This window comes from Mirounga angustirostris, unplaced genomic scaffold, assembly GCF_029215605.1.
Source record: "Mirounga angustirostris isolate CCGP_5_RB_7025 unplaced genomic scaffold, mMirAng1.0.hap1 SCAF_1, whole genome shotgun sequence".
NCBI lineage: Eukaryota > Metazoa > Chordata > Mammalia > Carnivora > Phocidae > Mirounga > Mirounga angustirostris.
Window position 1 is genome coordinate 118,562,749 of NW_026991709.1, and position 15,934 is coordinate 118,578,682.

At 42.8% G+C, this 15,934-nt stretch overlaps 1 protein-coding gene across 11 annotated transcripts in view; it reads left to right on the forward strand.

Annotated features, from left to right (window-relative positions):
• TFDP2 (transcription factor Dp-2) overlaps positions 1 to 15,335 on the forward strand; it is a 179,770-nt gene extending 164,435 nt beyond the window's left edge. For all 11 annotated transcript variants that reach the window (XM_054504375.2, XM_045903638.3, XM_045903639.3 and 8 more), the window contains 4 exons: positions 105 to 256; positions 4,006 to 4,172; positions 8,424 to 8,529; positions 8,730 to 15,335. In XM_054504375.2, the coding sequence (XP_054360350.1) occupies positions 105 to 256; positions 4,006 to 4,172; positions 8,424 to 8,529; positions 8,730 to 8,913 (609 nt within the window). In that variant the 3' untranslated portion in view covers positions 8,914 to 15,335. The remainder of the gene's footprint in view (positions 1 to 104; positions 257 to 4,005; positions 4,173 to 8,423; positions 8,530 to 8,729) is intronic.
• The last annotated feature ends 599 nt before the right edge of the window (positions 15,336 to 15,934 follow it).

The window sequence follows — 15,934 nt, forward strand, 5'->3', positions numbered from 1 at the left end:
TAATACTCTAATACTATTTCTTAAATGTATTTATTTTAATTCATTTAATTCCAACTCACTTACCCATATTAAATGACCATATTCTTTTTCTTGGATCATTACAGCAAATCGCTTTCAAAAACCTGGTTCAGAGAAATCGGCAAAATGAACAGCAGAACCAGGGCCCTCCAGCTCTGAACTCCACCATTCAGCTGCCATTTATAATCATCAATACAAGCAGGAAAACAGTCATAGATTGCAGCATTTCCAGTGACAAGTGAGTGGAGAACTAGGGGAGGACTGTAGGGCCGGCCTCCCAGGAACACATTCCTATCATTTGCAGCATAAAGAAGGGTGTCCTTCATTATCTGAGCCCTTCCGTCTGACCTCCCTGGGGTCTGGAAGACACCTTTGCAGACCTGGAGTGCTGCCATCTACTAGTGCATTCTTCATCACTCGCCCTCTCAGCCCCTTGTCTTGTGCCTGGCACTATACTGCCTGTCCTGCATGCACAGTGGAGCCTGGACCCCAGCCAGGGTGTGCGTGTGTGTGTGTGTGTGTGTGTGTGTGTGTACACGTATGTGGTAACCCTGGGCAAGTAACTGCCTTAACGTAGACCATCAGTGAGGGCCTGGGACAAGATGGGTTTGCTGGTGATCCCCTTCCATAGTTCAGTGTGGAAATTTTTGGGTCAACATGTGGCATTAAGGCAATTGTTTCTTTGTTTTGCTATAAGTAAGATGTGCTTCTATTTATTAATGAATGGACGTGAAAATGCTAGATGCATTCTCTGCTTTCTTATTTTCTTATTTATGTTATACCTAGAAGTTTATACCTTTTGATCACCTTCACCCATTTTATCCACCTCCCACCTCCACCCCTGGCAACCAGCAGTCTGTTCTCTGCATCTATGAGTTCATTTTTTTTTTAGATTCCACATATAAGTGAAATCATACAGTATTTGTCTTTCTCTGTCTGATTTATTTCAATAAGTGTAATGCCCTCAAGGTCCACCCACGTTGTTGCAAATGTCAGAATTTCCTTTTTTTATGGCCAGATATTCCATTTATACACACACACACACACACACACACACATACCACATTTTCTTTATCTGTTCATATGTCAGTGGACAGTCAGGTTGTTTTTGTATCTGTTGTAAATAATGCTACAGTGAACATGGGGTGCAGATATCTTTGTGAAATAGTGATTCTGTTTCCTTCAGATATATACCCACATGCGAGATTGCTGGGTCTTATGGTAGTTTTATTTTTAAATTTTTGAGGAACTTCCATACTGTTTTCCATGGTGGCTATAACAATTTACATTCCCACCAACATTTTTTTTACATTTTAACTAAAGCTGATGATGGTATTTATCATAGCAAATGAAAAGTAGCAGTTTTAAAAATACTGCTAAGAATTAATTTGTAATTTATTTTACCCTTCATGAAAATAGTAGTGGTCTTCAGGCTGTGACCAGTGTCCTGAGATAGTTAAGGGAATAGGGTGTGGAGTGAGACAGACCCAAGTGTGGATTGTGGCTCCCCCATTTAGCTGCTTCGAAGCAGTTTTCTGAAGAACAAAAGATGATTCCAAGGCCTTAAATACCATCATGTCTTTAAAGGATCTCACCCAAGGCAAGCACTTTATAAATATTAGCTGCTGTTACAAGGAGTCAGCATATAATCTGTTCACCAAATTGGGATTCATTTGAAAGCGAGAGAGGGCTCAGTAATGATATCAGTCCTACAGGCATAGTCCAAGACTATCCAGAGAGACTGGGACTTCTCGTCTCCTTAGAGCTACAGCATTGCGCTTGGGCTTGGCCTTCCCTTGTCTCTCCCACCGTTTTCACAGGCTGTGTTGCTTCCCCTGTTTATCTTGATTGCATACAGAGATTATAGGTCACTTAAGTAAGGTGCCAAAAGAAAAAGAAAAACCGCGAGCAGGAATTTCAAAAGTATTTGATAATTGAGACTATAGACACAATTAAGAATAGTATGAAGTCAGGGCGCCTGGTTGGTTCAGTTGGTTAAGCGACTGCCTTTGGGTCAGGTCATGATCCTGGAGTCCCTGGATCGAGTGCCGCATCGGGCTCCCTGCTCCGCAGGGAGTCTGCTTTGCCCTCTGACCCTATCCCCTCTCATGTGTTCTCTCTCATTCTCTCTCTCTCAAATAAATAAATAAAATCTTTAAAAAAAAAAAAAAAAGAATAGTATGAAGTCAGAAGATCCATTTTTCAGTCTGTCTTCTAGCTACATAGTTTCTTAACCTTTGTGAGATCTGGATGCTTCCTCCACAAAAGTAAGAATTACAGTATTTAACTTGCTGGTTTTCAAAAGTTATAGATCAGTTCGTAAAGGACCCAGCCCAGTGGTTAGCAAATGGTATGTGTCTGTATTATTAGTCACACAATTGCAAAATCTTCACAACCTACATCTACAGGGACTGTTAACATAGCCTCATAAAACTGAGAATCCTAGAGAACGTTTAACATATTTTCAGGAGAAACAAACTTAGAATTCTAGTTTCTCTCTCCAGTTAACCTCTTGTTTTGTGAGGGATTATTAAATTCTCTTCATCACTTAGTCTTCTAAGTCTGAAAAAGAGTAGCAAGAGAATCTGGGAACCATTGGCCTATGGGAATTATGGATTCTGTTCATCCCAGCCTGGGGCCTGGTGAGGTTTTCATCCCTCGGTGGTTACTGACTCATGCCCTTTCCCAGCCCTCCTCTGAATAAAGGGAAGGAGGCTGTAAGCAGCTTGTAGAAGCTTGTTGTTCAAGGTAGGTCCTAAAGCCTTGTCTTTCAGTTACTTTGGTGATGCAGTCTTTTCCCCTTAATTAGCCTGGAGGCTTTTTCACAATGGAGATTAAATTTACAGAACCATCTGCTTTTAACATATGCCAGGAATTATCCCTGTGACAGGCATACACTTCAGATTTTTTGTGGGTTTTTTTTTTCCTGAAAATGTGTTAATGTCCTTTATTCCTAAACATGGCATTTCACTTTGTTTGTTTGTTTGTTTGTTTATTTTTAAGATTTTATTTATTTATTTGACAGGGAGAGGCACAGCGAGAGAGGGAACACAAGTAGGGGGAGTGGGAGAGGGAGAAGCAGGCTGATGCGGGGCTCCATCCCAGGACCCTGGGATCATGACCTGACGTTATTTCACTTTAAATTGTAATTTTTTCCCTGATCTAAGATCTAGCATGACTAATTTTACCTTCTCATGATTTTAATAAGAATTTCATGACAACATAAACCCACTACTGTGCCAGAACATTCCCCTGCACTCCGTCCCTGTAGGGTGAGGCCTGTGGGTGAAGGCGCCCCAGGGCCTAGCCTAGGAGTCAAAAGGACTGTGCTTTCCTATATTCACCTTTTTTGGGAAACATTGTACTGGGCAGCTGGGCATCCTGATTCAGTACTTTTCAAGAACATTTGGAAATGTGCTGTATATTTATGTGGCACTTTTTCCTTAAGTCATTTCACTTCTTAGGCTCTTAAGATAGGATTTGAGTTTTGGTTCATTTGTAAAAAGTCTCCCATTTATTGCTTATCTAAAGTATGCTATAGTTAGTAATTGATTCAGGAATATGAAATAAGCATCCAGAATGTTTTTTTTCCCCCTCAAACCTTAATAGGCCAACTCATAGTAGGGATGTCATATATTAAACTGAAAAGGCTTTCTTAATAATTTGTCTTTTGGTGACAAAGCTATAGACAACCTTGGAAAGTATTGGTTTTACACCAAAGTTGTCCCCTGTTTGTAACAGCTTAATGAGGGCTGAAGTTTATGGACTCCTATTGTCTTGTAGGAAAACTGTTTTAATTGGGAAAGTGGCTTTTTTGAGATGTCACTCCCCTGAACACAGCTGAATGACCATTATGGCTCTAAAAGGTAACAGTTTCTAGTACCATAGCTGAATGTAGGCCCTCATTCTTTAATGTACAGAGTACAATACTGTGCAGCCCTCCCCTATCCCACTGAAACCCCATACTAACTTTGTTTTCTGATGCAGGTTTGAATATCTTTTTAATTTTGACAACACCTTTGAGATCCATGATGACATAGAAGTACTGAAGCGAATGGGAATGTCCTTTGGCCTGGAGTCAGGCAAATGCTCTCTGGAGGATCTGAAACTTGCTAAATCGCTGGTGCCAAAGGCATTAGAAGGTTATATCACAGGTATGTTAACTAACACTTTCACATTCTGTGCCCTTTAAACGTAACCATTCTCTTGAATTTCTTATTTATCATCTCTTACTTTTCCTTAGAGATGCAAACGCAAATATAGTAAACTGGAAACAACTTATTGTTTAGTTTTACTTATTGCTGACCTTTATGTAAATGGAATCATAATGGCATATTCTTTAGTGATATGAGTTTTTTCCACTCAACATGATCTTTTCATCCATCCACATGATTTAATGTAGCTGTAATTCATACATTTTTACTGCTGTATAGAACTCCATTATATGAATATATCACAGTTTATTTATTCATTTTACTGATGATAAACTTTTGAGTTTTGTTTCCAATTTCTTGATATTAAAAAACGGTGTTACTTTGAACATTCCTGTAACGACACCATAGTGCCCACGTGCTGGTGTGTGGCGTGAGATGGCTAGGTCACGGGTGTGGGCAACTTCAGCTTCACTAGATGAGGCCAGGGCTTTTTTAATTTGATTTCACAAGTTACATTCTCAACCTGCAGGATGGAAGTGTTCTGTTTTCCCAATCAGGTGAAATGGTATCCTAATTTTTTCAATTAAGATTTCATTCACATACCATAAAATTCACCATTTTATGGTACGTACAGTTCAGTGGTACTTAGTATATTCGCAAGGTTGTGAAATCATCACTCATGCTAAAGCATTTTTATCAGTTCAAAAAGAAACCCCATACACATTAGCAGTCACTCCCTATTACCCCATTCCTCCTAGCCCTAGGCAACCACTAATCTGCTTTGTCACTATGAATTTGTCCATTCTGGACATTTCCTATAGATGGAATCGTACACTGTGTAGCCTTTGTGATGAACTTCTTTCACTTTGCATGATGTTTTCAAGGTTCATCCATGCTATGGCATGTGTCAATACTTCATCCCTTTTTATTGCCATTATATGAATAATAGCACATTTCATCTATCCATTCATTAGTTGGTAGACATTTGGATTGTTTCCACTTTGGGGCTATTATGAATGATTCTTGTACATGTTTTTGTGTGATCGTAAGTTTTCACTTCTTTTGGTTGCATACCTAGTAGTGCAATTGCTGGGTCATATGGCAACTCTATATTTAACATTTTGAGTAACTGCTAAACTATTTTCCAAAAGCATTTGTACCATTTTACAATCCTTCCAGCAGTGTATGAGGGTTCCAGGTTGTCCACATCCTTCTCAGTACTTGTTATTGTCCATCCTTTTTATTATACTTATCCTTGTAGACATGAGGTAGTATTTTACTGTGGTTTTATTTTGCATTTTCCTAATGACTAATGGTGCTAAGCATCTTTTTATGTGCTTTTACTGGTCACTTAAAGATCTTCCTTGCAGACATGTCTCTCCAGATCCTTTGCCCATTTTTGCATCAGGTTGTCTTTTTATTATGAGTTTTGTTTTTTTTTTTTAAAGATTTTATTTATTTATTCATGAGAGACAGAGAGAAACAGAGGGAGAAGCAGGCTCCCAAGGAGTGGGAAGCCCGATGTGGGACTCGATCCCAGGACCCTGAGCCGAAGGCAGACGCTTAACCATCTGAGCCACCCAGGCACCCTTTATTATGAGTTTTAAGAGTATACGGAGTATACTTGAAAACAAAAACAGTATGTTTTGCATGTTGTGTAATTCATATTTTTTTTTTTACTGATTCAGAAATCTTCTTTATGATTGTCCCAATTCCCAAGACTATGGTATATTCTCTACATATAATTTGGAGGCATAAATAATGCTTTTTGCCTTTGCTTTTACCAGTTTCCTTCATTTATAAATATTACCACCTAGAATTTCACATCATTTTCTGAAGGCACTGTAATACTAGTTCTAAGGTATAGTAAATCAAATATGAGCAAAGAGGTAGTGCTTATTTTTTTTAAAAGATTTTATTTTTAAGTAATCTCTACACCCAACGTGGGGCTCAAACTCACAATCCAGAGATCAAGAGTCTCGTGTTCTACCAGTGAGCCAGCCAGGGGCCCCTCGTTCTTATTTTATTTTGCTTTATGGTTTTGGCCCTCTGGTCAAAACACAAGAGTTTGTTGATTGAGATTTGGTTTCTGTTGGATTTGGTTCTTAAACTGGCACCATCCACCAGCTGCAAGTGTGACCCCTTCTTCTTGCCCCTTAGCCAACTTGCCCCCATATCTTCACCCCCAACACCCCTATCTCCCCACTCTCTCCCAGAGCAGGCCCTGCTGTTTTATTAGCAGCCCAGTCATAGTGGCAGTCCAGCAGGGTCTGAATAAAAGACTTACTCAATAAATCACCAGAACCTTATTTTAGCTTATTCTCAGTGAAGAGGCTCAGGGCAATCAGGCAGGCTCTGTGGTTTTGATCTCTTTGTGACCTCATTTGCAGGCTGGGACATAGACTTTCTGGTTACTTTAAAAGAAGAAATGTGTGCCTTTAGTGTGCAAAGGGACAGAATGGCTCTTGAGTTAGATTGTGAAAACTATTGTGTGGATCTTATGATAATGCGAAAGAAATGTAGGCTTCTCAAAGCCATTGTGAAAAAGAAAATTTACTGTGTTATGCTCACAAACAAGTAAATAGCTGTGTTCTGACAGAAAGTTTCCATATATACTAACTAATATTCACCACAGGATTCTGGCTTTAATTTCATCTTGCACAGGCTTGTTCTTATTTAATGTAGTTAAAGTCTGCTATTCTTCTTAGAACTTTTCTTCTTTTTCCACAGCTGCCTTAGCTAGCCTATAAAGAAAAAGGTTCACAAGGCCATTCCAAAATTAATGAAATCATTTAGTTTCCTTTTTTCCTTCATAGGAAGCTTCTCACTTGGTCAGACATTACCAGGATAGCAGAGTTATCAATTCTAGTACGTAGAGTTGTAGGGTTTTGGGGGGTTCTTTTTTTTTTTTTTTTGCACAGTGATTACAAAACTATTCTGATTAACTGTAATAAAGGCGCATTACTAAATTGCACTTTCTGAGCATATATTCGGTCTTATTTTGTAATGTAAGTCAAAGAATTTATAGGAATACATTTCTATCATTTTTCACCACTTTTGTAAACTTGCTGTGAAAGAGACTATACTCATTCATTCAGTAACATTTAGATCTTACATGTTCCAGTCAGTGCCTTCCTTGAGCTAATATTCTAGATAATGAGACCAGTATGAAACTAATAAAGTTACAATAAGAATTTCTCGGGGTTGTGATTGGAGAAATACGGTATATGCCCAGAAAATAAGATTGCAAGGGTATACACCCAAAATATTTTATGCAGACCTAAAACAGTAAGGCGTGTCTCACCTTCATTAGAAATGTGACTGCATATGACCTTTTAAAATAAGGGCTAGTTTGAGTTACAGAGCAAAGGATACCAGAAAAAAGAATGTATCTTTGATGAGTAATAGCACTGAGTTCACTGGGCGGCACGTGAAAAGGTGGTACAGTGGGAGTTTTAGCAAAAATGTGTCTTATCCTCCTTACCTATTTCTTTCTTTTTTTCTTTTTTTAGAAGGTGGGGAAGGGGAGAGGGAGGAGAGAGGGAGAGAGGGAGAATCCAAAGCAGGCTCTGTGCCCAGCTTGGAGCCTCCATCTCACAACCTTGAGATCACGACCGGAGCCGAAATCAAGAGTCGGTCAGATACTTAACCGACTGAGCCACCCAGGCGCCCCTGTCCTTCTTACCTATTTCTGATTTGACTTTCTTTTTTACCCACTCCTGGCTTCGGCTTTTAACACCAGTCGGAGTCTTTGGTGGTGAGGATAGCAGGTGTCCAGGAATAGTGCAGTGATCTCTGTACTCTCAGCTGCTCTCTTGAGGTCAAAAAAGAATGAGTCTGTGGTTGGTTTAATTTGAATTCTTCCTCACTGTAGTCTACCTTCCCATATTTTTTTCCTGTTCTTATGTCCTAGAGATTTCATTTTTCCAAGCTGAAAAAAATGTGGATTCTCCCCAGGGCAGGAGACTTGCCTAGCTGTAATTTTTAAAAGATTTTTATTTATTTATTTGCGAGAGAGTGAGCACAAGCACGGGGAGCAGCAGAGGGAGAGGGAGAAGTAGGCTTCCCACGGAGCAGGGAGCCCGATGCGGGGCTCGATCCCAGGCCCCTGGGATCATGACCTGAGCCCAAGGCAGAGGCTTAACGACTGAGCCCCCAGGCGCCCCTCCCCTGGCTGTACGTAGATCAGGCTCGCACGCTTCCTTCAGCTTGTGGCACGCCGACATCGTCTGTTTCTGTTTCTCCCTATAGAGATCTCCACAGGACCTTCCTGGTTAAATCAGGGACTACTTTTGAACTCTACTCAGTCAGTTTCAAATTTAGACCTGACCGCTGGTGCCACCTTGTCCCAATCAAGGTACGTATATTTTCAGGGTTAGAAAGAGAAGCGGTGAGGCCCTGAGCCCCTCCACGGGTGTCAGTGCAGGTCTTTTCTGGAGCAGATTTGGGCAGAGCGCCCCAGTGGCACCTCCTCCCCCATGTTTTTAGTCCTACACTTTGCAAAGCTTAAAATATTTGCCGCATTAATGAGCTTGTGTGTTTTTAATTATTTGCTAGTGTAAACCAAGGGTTGTGCTTGGATGCTGAAGTGGCCTTAGCAACTGGGCAGTTCCTTGCCCCAAACAGTCACCAGTCCAGCAGTGCGGCCTCTCACTGCTCTGAGTCGCGAGGCGAGACCCCCTGTTCGTTCAACGACGACGACGAGGAAGATGACGAGGAGGATTCCTCCTCCCCAGAATAAAGACAGGAGAAAACCCACGTTTTAATATTTGATGCTCATGTGTGTTTTTAGTGTGAGCTCTTGTTTTTGAAATGATTGCTTCAGTCTTTGCCTTTGTTTGCACTGTGTGTTCAGTGAAAACTAGGGAAACACAATAAGCAGATTACCTGAAGGCTGAGATGATTGAGATGAAAGTTAGCGTGAATGAAAACTCTGAACGACAGAGCCCTGGATCACACCGCAAACAAAGCGGTTTTCTGAGGTGATAGAGGGGACAGCCCCTAAAGAATTGGCAGCATGAATGAAGCTCATTTATCCTCCACGAGGTGGGATCTTTGTGTTCCCCCACACCCACGTAACCCTCCTTAGAATCAAGGTTGCTGTAGTGAGCGGCCCGTGACATCATGTTTGTCTGTCTCTCTTCCTCTGCTGGGCTGCTTTTTACAAGCAGGAGTGACCATGAAAGGATCCCAGGGGGATGAGTTGTACAGTGAGGGACGTAGTCGGCAATCCTTGAGGTCTAAGGAGCACAGATTGAACTGCTGAACTAGTTGAAAGTCTAGTTGAGGTGCTTGACGTATCAGCTGCCTTAGACGGCTTCTAGAAAGGAGCAAGCGCTAATTCTTAAGTACTTAAGTGACATTTAGAAAAATGTATAGTAAAACTGAAATGATCATTATTAGCCAATGCATTGGTGCATAGAATTTTCTAGGGCTACTTCTGGAAGCCAAAATAGAATAGCATTTCCACGTGCATTAAATACTTCGCCAGCACTGCCTTTGCCAGCATTCTAAATCTGGAGTTTTACAGAGAAGGAAATTGTATCTCTAGTTTTAATCAAAGCTATGCATTTCATATAGCTTTTCCATTTAAAACAAAACAAAGAAACAAATTCCTAAGACCGAACTGCTTGCTTGGAGTTCCCTACAGTACTTGTATGATTTCACTCAGTGTGCAATTTGTGAAAATGAACCAAATGTCATTACTTTTGTCTTAAAAGCCTATTTCAAGAATATGGACAGCAATGTTTTCCTGTACATGTCACCTTTTGTACATTTTCGTTAATCAAAATTACCGTATTGGGTTTATGCCTGGCTAAATTGCATTTCAAACTAACCCGATATTCAGTGTTTCACAGAAACAGGGAAAAATATTGACCACTCCAAACGATTGGATCTGTTTCATATCGTGCGGTATACAGTATGTTGTTTCCTAGCCAAAGACGCCACCGGGAGCACTGCACTGGTGTGTTCACAGTCCCTTCTCCTCCGAACAGGGGAGCGTGGGGACATCTGTCAGCATGGCCAAACCCCGATCTAATTTCACAGTAAGGCCTTGAGAAGGAGCAAATAATAATGGAAGATATCTCTTTGACTCGAATCATTTGGATTTGCCTCTAGATTAACCTAGCACCTTTGGGCCCAGCACTAACCTGGTCCCAGATCAGTGCTTTTCTAAATCCATGGGGGAAGTACAGATGCCTTCTGATGCCTTTTTAAAGTTCTTCCACTCTGCTTCCAGTGAGCCGGAGGTGAAAGATTTGGCTGACCTAAAATTTTTACTAAGGCCGTGAAAACGAATACACAAGAACACACAACTTTAACGTAAGTTCCTTTGAGACAACACTCCTTCTGTCAGAAAGAAGCCATAGTGCAGACTCGGAGTGGTCAAGGGGGCAGGGAGGTTGAGGCAGTTCTTAGAGAATTCTGTCTCAGCCCAAGTTCTGGGGCACACCTCTGAGGCTGGGGGGATGGCAGGAGTCTGAAAGACCGCAGAGGCTGCAGCGGGGCCCTGAGGGCTTCCAAGACATTTCTGACTTGAAGATCATCAGCTACACAGTTGAGTAAAACTGAGTTTCCTCCCAAACTGCCACCTCCTTTACTAACTCCAGCCTTCACCACCCACATCCCTGTACTTGAGGGGGGCCCAGCAGGGACCTGGAGAGGCCAAGGGCCACAGCTGGCTCTTTAGTCTTCAGAATATCTTTTACAGGTTCCAAGACCTGAACGTCAGCATTTGTGCCAGGTACATTAACCATTACCATTCCTCCACCAAATAGCAGAATCCTTGCTGGAGCTCTTGGGACACCATCCCTTTCTCTATTCTCTCTCTCTCTCTCTCTCTCTCTGCTGCTATAGTGTTGTAAACTGATAAAATACAGATTTGTTTTTTTAAAAGCAACCAAAGACTCTTAACATAATTGGTGCCCCATCACTGGCCCTCTCAGCCATATGCGTGTGCTGTTTGGTGGGAAATGGTCTCTGTCCCTCAGTAATGTGTTTGGCTTACTGCTGAGGACACCTGTTGGAGTCACACTGTGGCCACCAGCACATGTTGCTGGTATAAAACCTTATCTGAGCGGAAGACTAAGCGGAGATGTTTAGAAAGATGAATTCTTTTATTCTTACGTATCTCCCCTAAAGAGATTTTTTAAAAGCTCACCACTCAGTCACAATTCCATATGGAAGTCAAAGTAACAAAATGTTAGGAAATTATGGCTACAACATCCAGGATTCTTCACAGGCATAGCCTGTGCGATTACCTGCACACACGCATGTACACGTGAGTGCGCACACACAGACACTGCTCCCAGAAGGTGCTGGTCCCACTCTGCTTTCCGGGGAGTTCGAGAGGCCTTTTTCCTCCTCAAGGGTCAGTACAGCTGTGACCCTTCCAAGTGCGTCGTGTCAGCCGGTCAGTAAATTCATGCTCCCTTTAGCACGTGCACAGGGGGCACCAGACCTGCCACGGCCACCCCGCACGCACGCGGGGAGGGCACCCAGGCACCTGCCCGAGCTTCCCTTCGCCCTCCCCCCACCGTGAATCTGTCTCATCTACTTCATCCTTCCCTGTGCTGACAAGGGGATGAGAACAGCCCTAGTAAGTGCTGACGTGAATTGTGCCTTATGACCACGGAGGACGCTGTGGCGCGGGCAGGAAAGGGGGTGCTGACACAGTGACTCCTCACCTCGGCTGTGCGCACTGGCCCTGGGCAACATGACAGATGATGACCACATGTTTGGTTTCCCACAATTTAATTCTTTATAGAAATGGTGGGGAGTTTCTGCCATTTTAGCAGGATGAAAGAGGAGAACCCCTCGTGGGCAAAATTTCCCTGCCATACTTGAAAAATAAAGCCAGGGTCAGCCCTCAAATGCAAGTTAGCTCCTACCAGATCATTAAGATGGAGATGTTTCACAAAGGCGTGGCTCCCTTTAGCCATGCAGACATCTGTCACTCGTGTTTGTTAAACCACAACTCTTGGCTGCTTGGGTCACAGAGACAGCAAAGTTGCTCCAGGTATAGATGTAACTTGGGCCCTGGGACAGTCAGAACATAGTGGCGTTGGGTGTTCTTGGGGGCAGGGTTACAAAGGAAGGGAGCTGCCAAAGCTGTTTCTCTCATAACCACACTCAGAGAGTTGGGGTGGGGGGGGCAGGTTGCCTGTTTAACTTGATCAGTGGTTCACTTTAAGGGCCCTTTAAATACCTATCCAGCTCCCTATCCTCAGGCATATGAAAGAAGTTTGTCTCCCCAACAAATCTGGGATGTAGGTATTAAGATTGTACCTCCTTAGTGGTAAGTACGGGGTGGGTGTTGGACAGTGAATGTGAAGATTTAATCCTCCAGTAGGTATTTGAGTGAATACAGAACAGAAAACATTGAGAATGACCAGTGCTAAGGGAAAAAAACAACAGGGTAATAAGACAGTGGGGGGAAAGGCAACTTTGGCTAGAGTGGCCAGGGAAGGCCCCCCCTGAGAAAGTGACATTTGTCCTGGGTCAGACAATTGAAAGACTTGCCATACCACTCTGTCCCATAACATGCACTTGGAATTGCTACTAAATTCTAGTTTTAAGCATACATTTTGGAGTTTGTTAAGGAATTTTTAAGATTTAAAAGAAAAATTTAGCTACCAGCAGTATCCATAAACCTAACTAACCCATGACATTCTCATTATTAGCTTCATCACCTTGCAATGGAACCTATACCATAGAAAAGTAATCACTTTTCTAGGTGTTTTCTTCTAGTTTTTCAACTGGTTGGATACATAAAAATCTACTTTTTATATTAGATACATAAAAGATAGTCTTTTACTCTACATGTGGATTGGCCTTAGTGGAGCTAAAGACTCCCCCAGGATATTTTCACAAATAGGCTCCCCATTTTCAGGACCCATGGCAGCGGTCCCTAGGCACTGCCGATCATAAATGTGTATTTATGGAAGACACAGGTGTGTGCCAGGGGCCTGCACCGGGCCATCTGCCTCAGGAGTGTGCCTCCCTGCCCTTCAAATCACAGTCGGCACAATGTTCAGTTAGTTTAACCTTCAGGGAAACCACATTATTACTCAAAAGGGAAAAGCCTGATGTTTGCTTAAGATCTTACCTTTTTAAGAAAAATTTAAACACCCACATAAATAATAACATTTCTCAGGAATTAGCCTCTTCAAGGTATCTCTGAACAGTTACGCTTATGTAACCTTTGAGATCCAGTTCCCCCACATACATCTACATTCACACTATGCTAAAGAAGAAAAAGTGGAGGACATGAAACTTCGACCCTCCAGTTATGCCCTGGGCATCTCTGACAAGTATGGAAGCTTGAATGGTAGCAGATGGCCATGCATGATAGTACTGGAGACAGCAGAAAGTGCATTCGTTTTTTTATGTGCGTTCTGCACAGCTGTTCTCTCAGTCAAGGTAAAATCCTGTGTCATTCTTATACAAACTTTGCTTTATAAAAAGGGCTCTAGAATCCAATGCTATCTTGACCCTTGCTATTCCAGCAGACTGGACTTCGGGCCTCCCTGCTTAGAGCTGCTTTGGAAGCCAGTGTAGATGAAATAGGGGCAGGACTCACCCTTTCTCCACCAAGGGTCTCAGAATGGAAGGGACCATCTCTTCTGCCCCATTCATTGAGAAACAAGCCAAGAGCCTGACCTGTCTAACATCCCTTGGCCTGTCTGGCAGAGTCTGCACCACAACTCAGAACTTCTTCCTCCTGTGAGGGCCACATGGCCTCCTGAAAAACCACACCCTCACCATAGTCCTTCTAAACCGCTTTGAATAAATATCAGTTCTCTGTCGCACCAAGTGCTTCACAGCCGAGGAGCAGAAGTGGGACTCCACTCGTGAGTCCCCAACATGAGACTGTGGTGTCAGCTTTGGGCCTCTTTCAACCTGGAAGACCCCAGGTTTAGACCTCACACCTGGGAAGAAACTCATTCCTCCGTGAGCAAAGACCGTCCTGCATGTTGGTCATTGGCAGCAGGCTTGAGAGGTGGGGTTATCAGTGGATCCTTCTGTACCACATTAGCTTGTTTCTGTCCATGTCTGTCTCAACAAGGAAACTCCCCCAGATCATGTTTGCGGGTGAAAACCCTTTGTCACTTCAAACTCACCATGTTATCACTAATCATACACCATCTTCCACATGCCAGGCACCACCTAGTAACAAATGGCCTGATGTTTTATTTTGCTTGTTCATGACTGGGGTCAGTGTTTTTTTTCATACTACAGTTTGGAGACCCAGATACTTTTGTGCTAGAAGACTTCTCTGAGCACACTGCAGTTCTGTTCCTCCTAGTAGCACGATGGCAGTTTCCACCTTTTGTTAGCAACTGGCCAACCGCATTGGCCAGCCACTCCGCAGGCCTGAGCTCAGAGGACCGTGGTTTGGTACTGTGAGTTCCTTGAGCTGTTTTGTTTACCACCACCACACTTGACTTTGAGACAAAAGAGAGGCTGTGAGCCCAAATCACAAGTTTGTTAACCTTTTCCTTTGGAGATGCTTTATTCTGATCATGTGCTGTTGGGTTTTATTTCCAGAAAATATAGGTCTGCTTTTTTCTGCATGAAGGAAACATTGTGGTGCCACATGCTTTAAGCAGTTTAAACAAGAGAAGTAAGGGGAAGATGCAGACACCACATCTGACTTGCCTAATGTAGACTTGACTAGATCGAAGTACCTAACCTAATATGATGTATTATTTTATAGCATCTCAAACTTTGTAAATAAATACCGTTATTTTTATATGGAAATTTTATAGAAGAGCTATTTCTGTATACTTAATTATACCTGGATTTCCTGAGATTGCTTCCAATAGATAACAGACAAGTCCTAAGCAGTGTTCCTCTAAGGATGGTTCACGGACCACCTGCAGCAGAATTACGGAGCAGAGTTTTAAAATGTTGCATCCCTAGGACCCACCCCAGACACTCCAAAGCTCTGGCAGTGGGCCCCGGGAAGTTGTATTTTTAATAAACTCTGAGTGATGGTTTTTGTCCATTAAAGTGTATCTTTATCCATCCTGTAAGCTTAAAAGAAGGAAAGAAAAAACATCTGAGATGAGTGTTAAGTTGTGCTTGAGAAAAAAATGGATCAGACTATTCTATGATTTGAATGAGATGTACTATAGAAAAAATAAATAATTTAAATAATGTTGGTCTCTCATTCTTAGTGGGCTGATGGGGGGGTTAGAGGGTATTGTGGTACACTGCCCCACCCTCCCTCCCTTACGACCAGGACACTCCCTCCACGCTCTGTGTCCCCCCAGGAATTGCCCTCAGCAGAGAACTGCCTCTCCCGCAGCTGTGCCCACAAGCAGCTGGTGAGGGTACGAGAGCCCAGCTCCCTTGCCGCAATTTGGGGGTATCTGAAGTGCCATCCAGTTTCAGAATTCCTCATGGAACTGGGCAGTTCCTCTAACGAGTGCATCGTGGTTCAGCTTGCCCTTCTGCCCCATCCTGCCTCCCCCACTGTGCAGGTGGTGGTCCCAAGAGCACGCGCCAGTACGTGGATGCCGCCCGTCGCACCTGTGATGGAAATATGGCAGACGGTTTAAAGGTTTTCTGTGTTACAGACCGATGATTTTACATCTTTTTAAGGTTACTTGAGAAGATTAGAGCATAAAGAATCTTGTCTTGGGTGCCTGAGTGGCTCAGTTGGTTAAGCGACTGCCTTCGGCTCAGGTCATGATCCTGGAGTCCCGGGATCGAGTCCCGCATCGGGCTCCCTGCTCGGCGGGGAGTCTGCTTCT